The 12,837-nt window shown below is 48.3% G+C and overlaps 1 protein-coding gene across 2 annotated transcripts in view; it reads left to right on the forward strand.

The window, feature by feature from the left end:
• Window positions 1-12,837, forward strand: part of LOC110539012 (voltage-dependent T-type calcium channel subunit alpha-1I-like) — a 139,043-nt gene that overhangs the window by 89,571 nt on the left and 36,635 nt on the right. For both annotated transcript variants that reach the window (XM_036941471.1, XM_036941470.1), the window contains exons 20-27: window positions 1,976-2,102; window positions 2,690-2,815; window positions 3,923-4,012; window positions 4,383-4,575; window positions 5,515-5,666; window positions 6,557-6,666; window positions 9,875-10,008; window positions 11,637-11,707. In XM_036941471.1, coding sequence (XP_036797366.1) covers window positions 1,976-2,102; window positions 2,690-2,815; window positions 3,923-4,012; window positions 4,383-4,575; window positions 5,515-5,666; window positions 6,557-6,666; window positions 9,875-10,008; window positions 11,637-11,707 — 1,003 coding nt within the window. The remainder of the gene's footprint in view (window positions 1-1,975; window positions 2,103-2,689; window positions 2,816-3,922; window positions 4,013-4,382; window positions 4,576-5,514; window positions 5,667-6,556; window positions 6,667-9,874; window positions 10,009-11,636; window positions 11,708-12,837) is intronic.

Here is a 12,837-nt window from a genome sequence, read left to right on the forward strand (position 1 = left end):
CAGACACACTGCACCTCCTCATGTGGGGAGGACATACTACAGGTACACTGCCCTCATGTAGGTAGGACATACTACAGATACACTGCCCTCATGTAGGTAGGACATACTACAGACACACTGCACCTCCTCATGTAGGTAGGACATACTACAGATACACTGCCCTCATGTAGGGAGGACATACTACAGACACACTGCACCTCCTCATGTAGGGAGGACATACTACAGGTACACTGCCCTCATGTAGGTCGGACATACCACAGATACACTGCACCTCCTCATGTAGGGAGGACATAATACAGATACACTTCACCCCCTCATGTAGGGAGGACTAACTACAGATACACTGCACCTCCTCATGTAGGGAGGACATACTACAGACACACTGCACCCCCCCAGGTAGGGAGGACATACTACAGACACACTGCACCCCCTCATGTAGGGAGGACTAACTACAGATACACTGCACCTCCTCATGTAGGGAGGACATACTACAGATACACTGCACCCCCTCATGTAGGGAGGACATAATACAGATACACTGCACCCCCTCATGTAGGGAGGACTAACTACAGACACACTGCACCCCCTCATGTAGGGAGGACATAATACAGATACACTGCACCTCCTCATGTAGGGAGGACATAATACAGATACACTGCACCTCCTCATGTAGGGAGGACATACCACAGACACACTGCCCTCATGTAGGGAGGACATAATACAGATACACTGCACCCCCTCATGTAGGGAGGACATACTACAGATACACTGCACCTCCTCATGTAGGGAGGACATAATACAGACACACTGCACCCCCTCATGTAGGGAGGACATAATACAGATACACTGCACCTCCTCATGTAGGGAGGACATAATACAGATACACTGCACCTCCTCATGTAGGGAGGACATACCACAGACACACTGCCCTCATGTAGGGAGGACATATTACAGATACACTGCACCCCCTCATGTAGGGAGGACATACTACAGATACACTGCACCTCCTCATGTAGGGAGGACATAATACAGACACACTGCACCTCCTCATGTAGGGAGGACACACTACAGATACACTGCCCTCATGTAGGGAGGACATACTACAGATACACTGCCCTCATGTAGGGAGGACATACTACAGATACACTGCCCTCATGTAGGGAGGACATACTACAGACACACTGCACCCCCTCAGATAGGGAGGACATACTACAGACACACTGCACCCCCTCAGGTAGGTAGGGCATACTACAGACACACTGCCCTCATGTAGGGAGGACATACTACAGACACACTGCACCCCCTCAGGTAGGTAGGTCACACTACGGGGAGGTTCACATAATGTCCTTGTCCCATAGTGGTGAAAACAGACTAGTTGTGCAGTATTGTTTCTTTGGTGATTTTCGGTCAGTTTAGTTGGTTAGGATCCACATTAGCTGTTCCTCATGCAGTGCCTACTCTTTCTGGAGTTCACTTTCCCTTATACCTGAAAGACCAGAAAATGTCACCTTTGACATTTAGATTTACCCTCTCTGAGTCAGCTGTAAATACTGTATTTTGGGATGCACTCCTCTTACCAACTCTCCATCCCTTTCTACCTCTCTTTCTCTCTCTCTTGTGCTCTCCCTCTGTCTAATCCTCCATCTCTCTCCCTCTCTCTCTCTCCCTCTCTCCCTCTCTCTCACTCCCTCTGTCTAATCCTCATCTCTCTCCCTCTCCCTCTCTCCCTCTCCCTCACTCCCTCTGTCTAATCCTCCATCTCTCTCCCTCTCTCCCTCTCTCTCTACCTCTCCCTCTCTCTCCATCACTCCCTCTCTCTAACCCTCCATCTCTCTCCCTCCCTTTCTTTCCCTATCTCAATCTCTCTCTCGCCATCTCTCTCTGTGTCTCTCTCCCTCCATCCCTCCTTCTCTCTCTCCCTTCATCTCTCTCGCTCGATCCCTCTCCTGCTCTCTCTCTGTTTCTCTTTCTACAGGGTGATCAGTCGAGCCCCAGGTCTGAAGCTGGTAGTGGAGACTCTAATAACGTCTCTGAAACCTATAGGAAACATTGTCCTTATCTGCTGTGCTTTCTTCATCATATTTGGTATCCTGGGGGTTCAGGTAGGGGCTGTTATCTTTGGAGTACTTGTCTCTCCATCTTTCTTGCTCTGTTTTCCTTGTTCCTTCATTTTATCAATATTTCACATTCCCTGTCTTTCTCCTCCAACATATACCCTGTCTTTCTCCTCCAACATATACCCTCTGTCTCCTTCAACATATACCCTGTCTTTCTCCTCCAACATATACCCTGTCTTTCTCCTCCAACATATACCCTGTCTTTCTCCTCCAACATATACCCTGTCTTTCTCCTCCAACATATACCCTGTCTTTCTCCTTCAACATATACCCTGTCTTTCTCCTCCAACATATACCCTGTCTTTCTGTGTCTCTGTTTCCTCACCTTCCTCCCACAGTTGTCTGTCCCTCAGTCTCTGTCCCTTCTCTGTCTTTATCAGTCTTTGCCACCAGTCTTCCTCTATCTCTCTCTCAATTCCCTAAATCATTCTTGACCATCTATGTAATGACCTCCATATTATTCCATCAAGTGTGTCTATCCTTTGATAATGACATATGAAAGAAACCACTTATATAGTAACAACAATACATCTGAAGTGGCTCTGTCCATTGTTCCCATTGTTCCCTGGCAGCTGTTCAAAGGGAAGTTCTTCTACTGCTTTGGCCCCGACGTCAAGAACATCACCAACAAGTCTGACTGTCTGCAGGCCAACTACAAATGGGTTCATCACAAGTACAACTTTGACAACCTGGGACAGGTAAGGATTTCTCCCATTATCAATTTCAGACGAGGTGTCAAACTGATGGACATGGTGAATGGACCAGTATGAAATACTGAACTGATGGGCATGGTGAATGGACCAGTATGAAATACTGAACTGATGGACATGGTGAATGGACCAGTATGAAATACTGAACTGATGGACATGGTGAATGGACCAGTATGAAATACTGAACTGATGGGCATGGTGAATGGACCAGTATGAAATACTGAACTGATGGACATGGTGAATGGACCAGTATGAAATACTGAACTGATGGACATGGTGAATGCACCAGTATGAAATACTGAACTGATGGACATGGTGAATGGACCAGTATGAAATACTGAACTGATGGACATGGTGAATGGACCAGTATGAAATACTGAACTGATGGACATGGTGAATGGACCAGTATGAAATACTGAACTGATGGACATGGTGAATGGACCAGTATGAAATACTGAACTGATGGACATGGTGAATGGACCAGTATGAAATACTGAACTGGTGGACATGGTGAATGGACCAGTATGAAATACTGAACTGGTGGACATGGTGAATGGACCAGTATGAAATACTGAACTGATGGACATGGTGAATGGACCAGTATGAAATACTGAACTGATGGACATGGTGAATGGACCAGTATGAAATACTGAACTGATGGACATGGTGAATGGACCAGTATGAAATACTGAACTGATGGACATGGTGAATGGACCAGTATGAAATACTGAACTGATGGACATGGTGAATGGACCAGTATGAAATACTGAACTGATGGACATGGTGAATGGACCAGTATGAAATACTGAACTGATGGACATGGTGAATGGACCAGTATGAAATACTGAACTGATGGACATGGTGAATGGACCAGTATGAAATACTGAACTGATGGACATGGTGAATGGACCAGTATGAAATACTGAACTGATGGACATGGTGAATGGACCAGTATGAAATACTGAACTGATGGACTGATGTATGTTTATATTCCATGTCTTTCATGTGTGTTCTGTCTGTCTGTGTATGTCTGCATTTCTGCATGTGTGTGTGTGTGTTCTGTGTGTATATGTGTGTGTGCGTTCTGTACCACAGGCTCTGATGTCCCTGTTTGTGCTGGCTTCAAAGGACGGTTGGGTCAACATCATGTACCATGGCCTGGATGCTGTAGGGGTGGACCAACAGGTAACTAGTCTAATAGTGGTCATCAAGTCTATCCATTATATTTCTATAGATGTATTATTTTTTCAGTTGTGTTGGCTGACTGATCTATCAGAGCATACTCAACTCCTTCTCTCCCGCTCCTCCTTCGACTAAACACTCACATGCACCACTCCTCTCTCTCTCCCTCCTTCTCCCCCTCCCTCGCCCCTCCCTCCCCATCTCTCCCTCCCTCTCCATCCCCCCTCCCTCCCTCCCTCTCTCCCCCCCTCTCCCCTCCCTGCCTCCCTCCCTCTCCATCCCCCCTCTCCCCTCCCTCCCTCTCGCTCCCCTCCCCCTCTCCCCTCCCTCTCCATCCCCCCTCTCCCTTCCCTCCCTCCCTCTCTGCCTTTAGCCAGTGATCAACAACAGTCCATGGATGCTCCTCTACTTCATCTCCTTCCTCCTCATCGTCAGTTTCTTCGTTCTGAACATGTTTGTGGGCGTGGTAGTGGAGAACTTCCACAAGTGCCGTCAGAACCAGGAAGTGGAAGAGGCTAAAAGGAGAGAGGATAAACGACGGAGACGCATGGAGAAGAAGAGGAGGGGTAAGGGAGAGACGGGAAGAAGAGATAGTACAAGGTGCCTGGAGAGAGAGAGGGCGAGAGAGGGATAGAGGGAGGATGAGAGGGAGAAAGGGAGAGAGGGAGTGGGAGGGAGAGAGGGTGAGAGGGTGAAAGGGAGAAAGGGATGGAGGGAGGGTGAGAGAAGGTGAGAGGGAGAAAGGGATGGAGGGATGGAGGGAGGGTGAGAGAGGGTGAGAGGGAGAAAGGGATGGAGGGAGGGTGAGAGAGGGTGAAAGGGAGAAAGGGATGGAGGGAGGGTGAGAGAGGGTGAAAGGGAGAAAGGGATGAAGGGAGGGTGAGAGGGTGAAAGGGGGAAAGGGATGGAGGGAGGGTGAGAGAGGGTGAAAGGGAGAAAGGGATGGAGGGAGGGTGAGAGGGTGAAAGGGAGAAAGGGATGGAGGGGGGGTGAGAGAGGGTGAAAGGGATGGAGGGAGGGTGAGAGAGGGGGAAAGGGAGAAAGGGAGGGTGAGAGAGGGTGAAAGGGATGGAGGGAGGGTGAGAGAGGGTGAAAGGGAGAAAGGGAGGGTGAGAGAGGGTGAGAGGGTGAGAGGGAGAAAGGGATGGAGGGAGGGTGAGAGAGTGTGAAAGGGAGAAAGGGAGGGGGGAGGGAGGATGAGAGGGAGAGAGAGAGGGTGAGAGGGACAGAGAGAGGGTGAGAGGGAGAAAGGGAGGGAGGGTGAGAGAGGGTGAAAGGGAGAGAGGGAGAAAGGGTGTGAGAGAGAAAGGGAGGGTGAGAGGGAGAGAGAGAGAGAGAGAGAGGGATGGGGGAGAGAAGAACAGACAGAGATAGATCATCAATGATTGTGTGAATTGTTTATGAGTATTACTCTTGACAGGAGGACATCACAGGAATGCTTTTGAATAGTGTACAGTAATACTATGTATAAAGCACTATTACCTGTGTTTGTCTCCCCTTGCCAGATGCCCAGAAGATCCCCTACTATGCCAGCTACAGCCCCCTCCGCCTGTGGATCCACACTCTGTGTACCACCTACTACCTAGACCTCTTCATCACCTTCATCATCTGTATCAACGTCATCACCATGTCACTGGAACACTACAGCCAGCCACGAGTAAGACTGGAGGGAGCGGTGTACATGTGTGGGTGGGGGTGGGGGGGTACAGAAAGACAGAGTGTCATGAGTTTTCATGTACACAGTACCATATGTGACTCCTTCTCTCTGTCTCTCTCTCCCCTTCCCTCCCACCTCCTTCTCTCTCTCCCCTCCCTCCCACCTCCTCTCTCTCCCCCTCCCTCTCACCTTCTCTCTCTCTCTCTCTCCTCCCTCCCACCATCTCCTTCTCTCTCCCCCTCCCTTCCACCTCCTCTCTCTCCCCCTCCCACCTCCTTCTCCCCCCTCCCCCTCCCTCCCTCCCACCTCCTCTCTCTTTCCCTCTCTCTCACCTCCTTCTCTCTCTCTTCTCCCTCCTACCATCTCCTTCTCTCTCCCCCTTCCTCCCACCCCCTTCTCTCTCTCCATCCCCCTCCTTCCCTCCCACCTCCTCTCTCTCCCCCTCCCACCTCCTTCTCTCCCCCTCCCCCCTCCCTCCCTCCCACCTCCTCTCTCTCTCCCTCTCTCTCACCTCCTTCTCTCTCTCTCTCTCCTCCCTCCCACCATCTCCTTCTCTCTCCCCCTTCCTCCCACCTCCTTCTCTCTCTCCCTCCCCCTTCCTCCCTCTCTCCCACCTCCTCTCTCTCCCCCTCCCTCTCACCTCCTCTCTCTCTCCTCCCTCCCTCCCACCCACCATCTCCTTCTCTCTCTCCTTCTCCCTCCCACCTCCTTCTCTCTCTCCCCCTCCCTCCTACCTCCTTCTCCCACCCACCTCTTTCTCTCTCTCCCCCCCAACTCTTTCTCTCTCTCCCCCTTCCTCTCACCTCCTTCTCTCTTTCCCCTCCCTCCCTCCCTCCTCCTCTCTCTCTCTCCCCCCCCCCCTTCCACCTCCTTCTCTCTCTGTCTCTCAGTCTCTGGATCTAGTATTGAAGTACTGTAACTATTTCTTCACATCCACCTTTGTACTGGAGACCCTCCTGAAGCTCACCGCCTTTGGCTTCCGACGCTTCTTTAAAGACAGGTAGTTACAGGGCCACACTGACTTACTGAATAAACACTGTATTCACTGCTGCACTGTGTGTGTGTGTTTGCGCATGTCAGTCATCTCAGTGTGTATGATTCATACAGAGTATATGATTCATAGCTGCCCTTCTTAACCACAACTCCATTAGAAAATAGTTATTCTGACTTCAATGGTACTTCCTGGTAGTGTCATAGCTTTACTATAGCTGAACTATAGCTGGGATACTTCAATGGTACTTCCTGGTAGTGTCATAGCTTTACTATAGCTGAACTATAGCTGGGATACTTCAATGGTACTTCCTGGTAGTGTCATAGCTTTACTATAGCTGAACTATAGCTGGGATACTTCAATGGTACTTCCTGGTAGTGTCATAGCTTTACTATAGCTGAACTATAGCTGGGATACTTCAATTGTACTTCCTGGTAGTGTCATAGCTGAACTATAGCTGAACTATAGCTGGGATACTTCAATTGTACTTCCTGGTATTGTCATAGCTTTAATATAGCTGAAATATAGCTGGGATACTTAAATTGTACTTCCTGGTATTGTCATAGCTTTACTATAGCTGAACTATAGCTGGGATACTTCAATGGTACTTCCTGGTAGTGTCATAGCTTTACTATAGCTGAACTATAGCTGGGATACTTCAATTGTACTTCCTGGTATTGTCATAGCTTTACTATAGCTGAACTATAGCTGGGATACTCTCTGGATAGTCATACAGATACTGTTGAGCTACTGAATAAACACCATCCGCACTGCTACACTGGGGACACTGTGTGTGTTTTCTCACTCTGTGTGATTCATAGTAGTAATGCCACAGCCGTAATATAACCAGGATGCTCTCTCTGTACTAAATGGTACTAGTAAAGGTGACTGAATTAAATACGCTGCACTGGGGACACTGTTTGTGTCATCTCACTCTATGATTCATAGTGTTTGCTGTACTGTAGGTAGTTAAAGTTAGGGTTAAAGTTAGGTTGACAGGTTAGGGTTAAAGTTAGGTTGACAGGTTAGGGTTAAGGTTAGGTTTAAAGGTTAGGTTTAAGGTTAGGTTTAAAGGTTAGAGTTAAGGTTAGGTTTAAATGCTAGGTTAACGTTAGGTTTAAAGGTTAGGTAGGTTAGGGTCAAGGTTGGGTTTAAAGGCTGTGCCAGCTAGTGACCACTCTGCAGAGCTGCCTCCAGAACAATATTCATGATGCTAATCTGCTATACTTACATTGTGTGTAGATGTATCATTGTCCATTTCATCAGATGCAGAATAACTATAGTTAGTACACTCCTCTATCCTCATCTCTGACCCATCTCTGACACATTCCTGACCCATCTCTGACCCATCTCTGACCCATTCCTGACCCATCTCTGAATCATCTCTGACCCATTCCTGACCCATCTCTGACCCATCTCTGACCCATCTCTGACATATCTCTGACCCATTCCTGACCCATCTCTGAATCATCTGTGACCCATTCCTGACCCATCTCTGACCCATTCCTGACCCATCTCTGACCCATCTCTGACCCATCTCTGAATCATCTCTGAATCATCTCTGAATCATCTCTGACCCATTCCTGACCCATTCCTGACCCATCTCTGACCCATCCCTGACCCATTCCTGACCCATCTCTGACCCATTCCTGACCCATCTCTGAATCATCTCTGACCCATTCCAGACCAATCTCTGACCCATCTCTGACCCATCTCTGACCCATCTCTGACCCATTCCAGACCCATTCAGGACCATCTCTGACCCATTCCAGACCCATTCATGACCATCTCTGACCCATTCCAGACCCATTCATGACCATCTCTGACCCATTCCTGACCCATTCATGACCATCTCTGACTCATTCCTGACCCATTCATGACCATCTCTGTCCCATTCCAGACCCATTCATAACCATCTCTGACCCATTCCTGACCCATTCCAGACCCATTCATGACCATCTCTGTCCCATTCCAGACCCATTCATAACCATCTCTGACCCATTCCTGATCCATTCCAGACCCATTCATGACCATCTCTGACCCATTCCAGACCCATTCATGACCATCTCTGACCCATTCCTGACCCATTCCTGACCCATTCCTGACCCATGGTCTCAATCAGGAAACAGAAATCACAGAAGAATCTCTCTGCCTCCATACAGTCTAATATCTCACCCTCACTGTGAGCAATATGGTGGAGCAGTGATTTCTCCCATTCTATTATTACTGTTATTAATTCAATTACACCCACATTACTGTTAACAGGACCCAGATCAACCCACTCACAGATACATGGAGCATCACTAGAGCCATTCCTACTCATTCTCTTTCTCTAATTGTTTTCCCATTCAACATAATGGGTTACTGATGAAGCAGATAGATTGTGGCTGATGTTGGATATCAATTAATTTCATTGACTCAGTACTGAATGGTTGGTGCTGAACTGCTGCTGCTGTTGACAACACATACACGTTGAAGATGTTGATGTGAACAAAACACAAACATTTACCTGGTGCTTTAATGGTACTGACCCATTTTCTATGATGGAAGTAGAGAAAGAGGGAGAGGGGGTGGGAGGGGAGGGGGGTAGAAGAGAAAAGAGGGGGAGGAGGGGTCGGAAGAGAGAGAGGAGATAAAATAAATGAGAAAGAGGTAAAGGATGGAGAGAGAGAGAGAGAAAAAGGAAGAGAGAGTACAGGGGGTAGAGAGAGAAATGTATGTTAGTGTGATTGGGAAGCACCTCGTCTCTTTTCTGTGGCATCTGGCAGGACAGTCTCTCTGCGTACTCAGTCTGAGTTTTCTCAGCATGTCTTAAACTGGGACATAGTGGAGATGCAGGCAGGTGGAAACATTCTGGGTTACTGGGCACACACACACCACACACACCACACACACACACACACACACACACACACACACACACACACACACACACACACACACACACACACACACACACACACACCACACACACACACACACACACCACACACACTAACACACACCACACACACCTCACACACACCCCACACACACACACACACACACACACACACACACACACACACACACACACACACACACACACACACACACACACACACACACACACACACACACACACACACACACGTCTGTACCTGTACAGTACATGAATGACCCTGATGGAACATGGCCTCCAGTGTGACGACCCTTTGCTCTCTGACTCTGTGTGTAGGTGGAATCAGTTGGATCTGGCCATCGTGTTGCTGTCAGTGATGGGCATCACTCTGGAGGAGATCGACTACAGCGCTTCTCTCCCCATCAACCCTACCATCATACGCATCATGAGGGTGTTGAGGATCGCACGAGGTAACGAGGGAGGGAGGGAGGGAAGTAGGAGGAGCGAGAAGGAGGGAGAGAGAGAAGAAGAAGTGCATTTGAGTGTTTAGTCGGACCCTGGCACACACACACACACACACACACACAGTACAACACCTTTTCTACTCACGCCCCTCTGAAATCTATGGATAGCATGACCCAGTGTACAGACCCAGTGTTCAGACCCGGTGTTCAGACCCAGTGTTCAGACCCAGTGTTCAGACCCGGTGTACAGACCCAGTGTTCAGACCCAATGTTCAGACCCAGTGTACAGACCCAGTGTACAGACCCAGTGTACAGACCCAGTGTTCAGACCCAGTGTATAGACCCAGTGTACAGACCCAGTGTATAGACCCAGTGTACAGACCCAGTGTACAGACCCAGTGTTCAGACCCAGTGTACAGACCCAGTATACAGCAGATCACTGCTTCATCATTAATCCTACCAATGCTACAGCTCATGACTAATGGTTGGGCCAGTGGGAGGGCCATGAGCGAGCGAGAGTGTATGTGTGTATGACAGTGTCTGTGAGTGTGTGTGTGTGTGTATGACATTGTTTGTGAGTGCGTGTGTGTGTATGACAGTGTCTGTGAGAGTGTGTGTGTGTATGACAGTGTCTGTGAGAGTGTGTGTGTGTATGACAGTGTCTGTGAGAGTGTGTGTGTGTATGACAGTGTGTGTGTGTGTGTATGACAGTGTCTGTGAGAGTGTGTGTGTGTGTGTATGACAGTATCTGTGAGAGTGTGTGTGTGTGTGTGTGTGTGTGTGTGTGTGTGTGTGTATGACAGTGTCTGTGAGAGTGTGTGTGTATGACAGTGTCTGTGAGAGTGTGTGTGTGTGTATGACAGTGTCTGTGAGAGGGTGTGTGTGTATGACAGTGTCTGTGAGAGTGTGTGTGTGTATGACAGTGTCTGTGAGAGCGTGTGTGTGTATGACAGTGTCTGTGAGAGTGTGTGTGTGTATGACAGTGTATGTGAGAGTGTGTGTGTGTATGACAGTGTCTGTGAGAGGGTGTGTGTGTATGACAGTGTCTGTGAGAGTGTGTGTGTGTATGACAGTGTCTGTGAGAGCGTGTGTGTGTATGACAGTGTCTGTGAGAGTGTGTGTGTGTATGACAGTGTCTGTGAGAGCGTGTGTGTGTATGACAGTGTCTGTGAGAGTGTGTGTGTGCATGACAGTGTCTGTGAGAGCGTGTGTGTGTATGACAGTGTCTGTGAGAGTGTGTGTGTGTATGACAGTGCCTGTGAGAGTGTGTGTGTGTATGACAGTGTCTGTGAGAGTGTGTGTGTATGACAGTGTCTGTGAGAGCGTGTGTGTGTATGACAGTGTCTGTGAGAGTGTGTGTGTGTATGACAGTGTCTGTGAGAGCGTGTGTGCTGGGTATAAATTTAGCTGTGACCTTTCGGAGGCTGGATGTTTCCCGTTTAGTCCAGAATTGAACCGGAGGGAATTCCCTAAATGCCCGGCATTTATAATCTTCACCTCTCCCCAGCCCTCATCATAACCTTTTTCTCTATTTCTGTCTTTCTGCCCCTCTCTCTCTCTCTCTCTCTCTCTCTCTCTCTCTCTCTCTCTCTCTCTCTCTCTCTCTCTCTATCTATCTATTCTCTCCATCCCAGTTCTGAAGCTGCTGAAGATGGCTAAAGGAATGAGAGCTCTGCTGGATACGGTGGTCCAAGCTCTACCACAGGTACAACTGCACGCACACACACACACACAGATAAACAAACATTGGGTAAGCCAATACTATGACAATGCTCAACACGGGCCAAAACAGCCCCCTTCCCCCTCACACTGCCCTGGGAATCCATCCTAAGTTTGAGGCCTGGGGGAGAGAGCTGCGGTAGAAAAGGGAGTCCCAAACTGCAACTAGGAGCTGATCAATGACCAGGAATGTATAGCCTCTCTAGCTTTCTGGGCAGTGCTAATTGGTGACTCAGACTGGCCTCCCTGCCACACACGCACAAATTCACACACACACACACACACACACACACACACACACACACACACACACACACACACAATGCTACTAGGGTTGAATGAGAATTGCAGACAAACAGAGGGGCTGATTGAATGATTATGGCTAGCATTTTTATCTGTTTTTCAACAAGCTGTTCTACCAAGGGTTATTATGTAGATGATGGCAGCTGCAAACAATCAAATGAGATGATGATCTTCAAACAGTAGCTATATCTCTGTACATAATGTGGACAGTGTGTGCTTTCAGGACCATGGAGAGTGCTTTGGGAAAAAGACTATTCATAAAGAGTGCTGATCTAGGATCATGTCCCCCTGTTTTATTCATTAGGATCTAAAAGGATAAACTGATCCTAGATCAGTACTCGTATTCTGAGACACTATGAATACCGCCCTGGTCTAGATACAGCCCCTAGGCCCATAACCACTACTGCCTAGGCACCTCATGTAGATGTGAAAGGATTTGACATCATGCAATATGGAAGTAGCTCAACCTTTCACTCTAATATGCTTGGACGGAGTTTGACCATATTGCATACACCTCTCATATCCTTTCTGATCTCTACAAGTGGCTAGGGGTTGTTTCTGGCTGGGGTACACTGATATTAATACCTCTACTACATTAAGACATGAGGTGTGGGTTATTAGATCTGGTTGGGCTGGAAAGACATGACTCCTTTTCCTAATAAGGTTTGGTCCCGACCACATCATTCCCACAGAGAAAGAGAGAGAGAGAGAGAGAAAGAGAGAGAGGTAGAGAGTGAGTGAAAGAGAGCAGGCAGGGAGAACAGGCAATGAGAAGGAAGGAGTGTAGGGAAGACGGAGGTAAGGCAGAACGGA

The sequence above is a fragment of the Oncorhynchus mykiss genome, chromosome 13 (genome assembly GCF_013265735.2).
Source record: "Oncorhynchus mykiss isolate Arlee chromosome 13, USDA_OmykA_1.1, whole genome shotgun sequence".
NCBI lineage: Eukaryota > Metazoa > Chordata > Actinopteri > Salmoniformes > Salmonidae > Oncorhynchus > Oncorhynchus mykiss.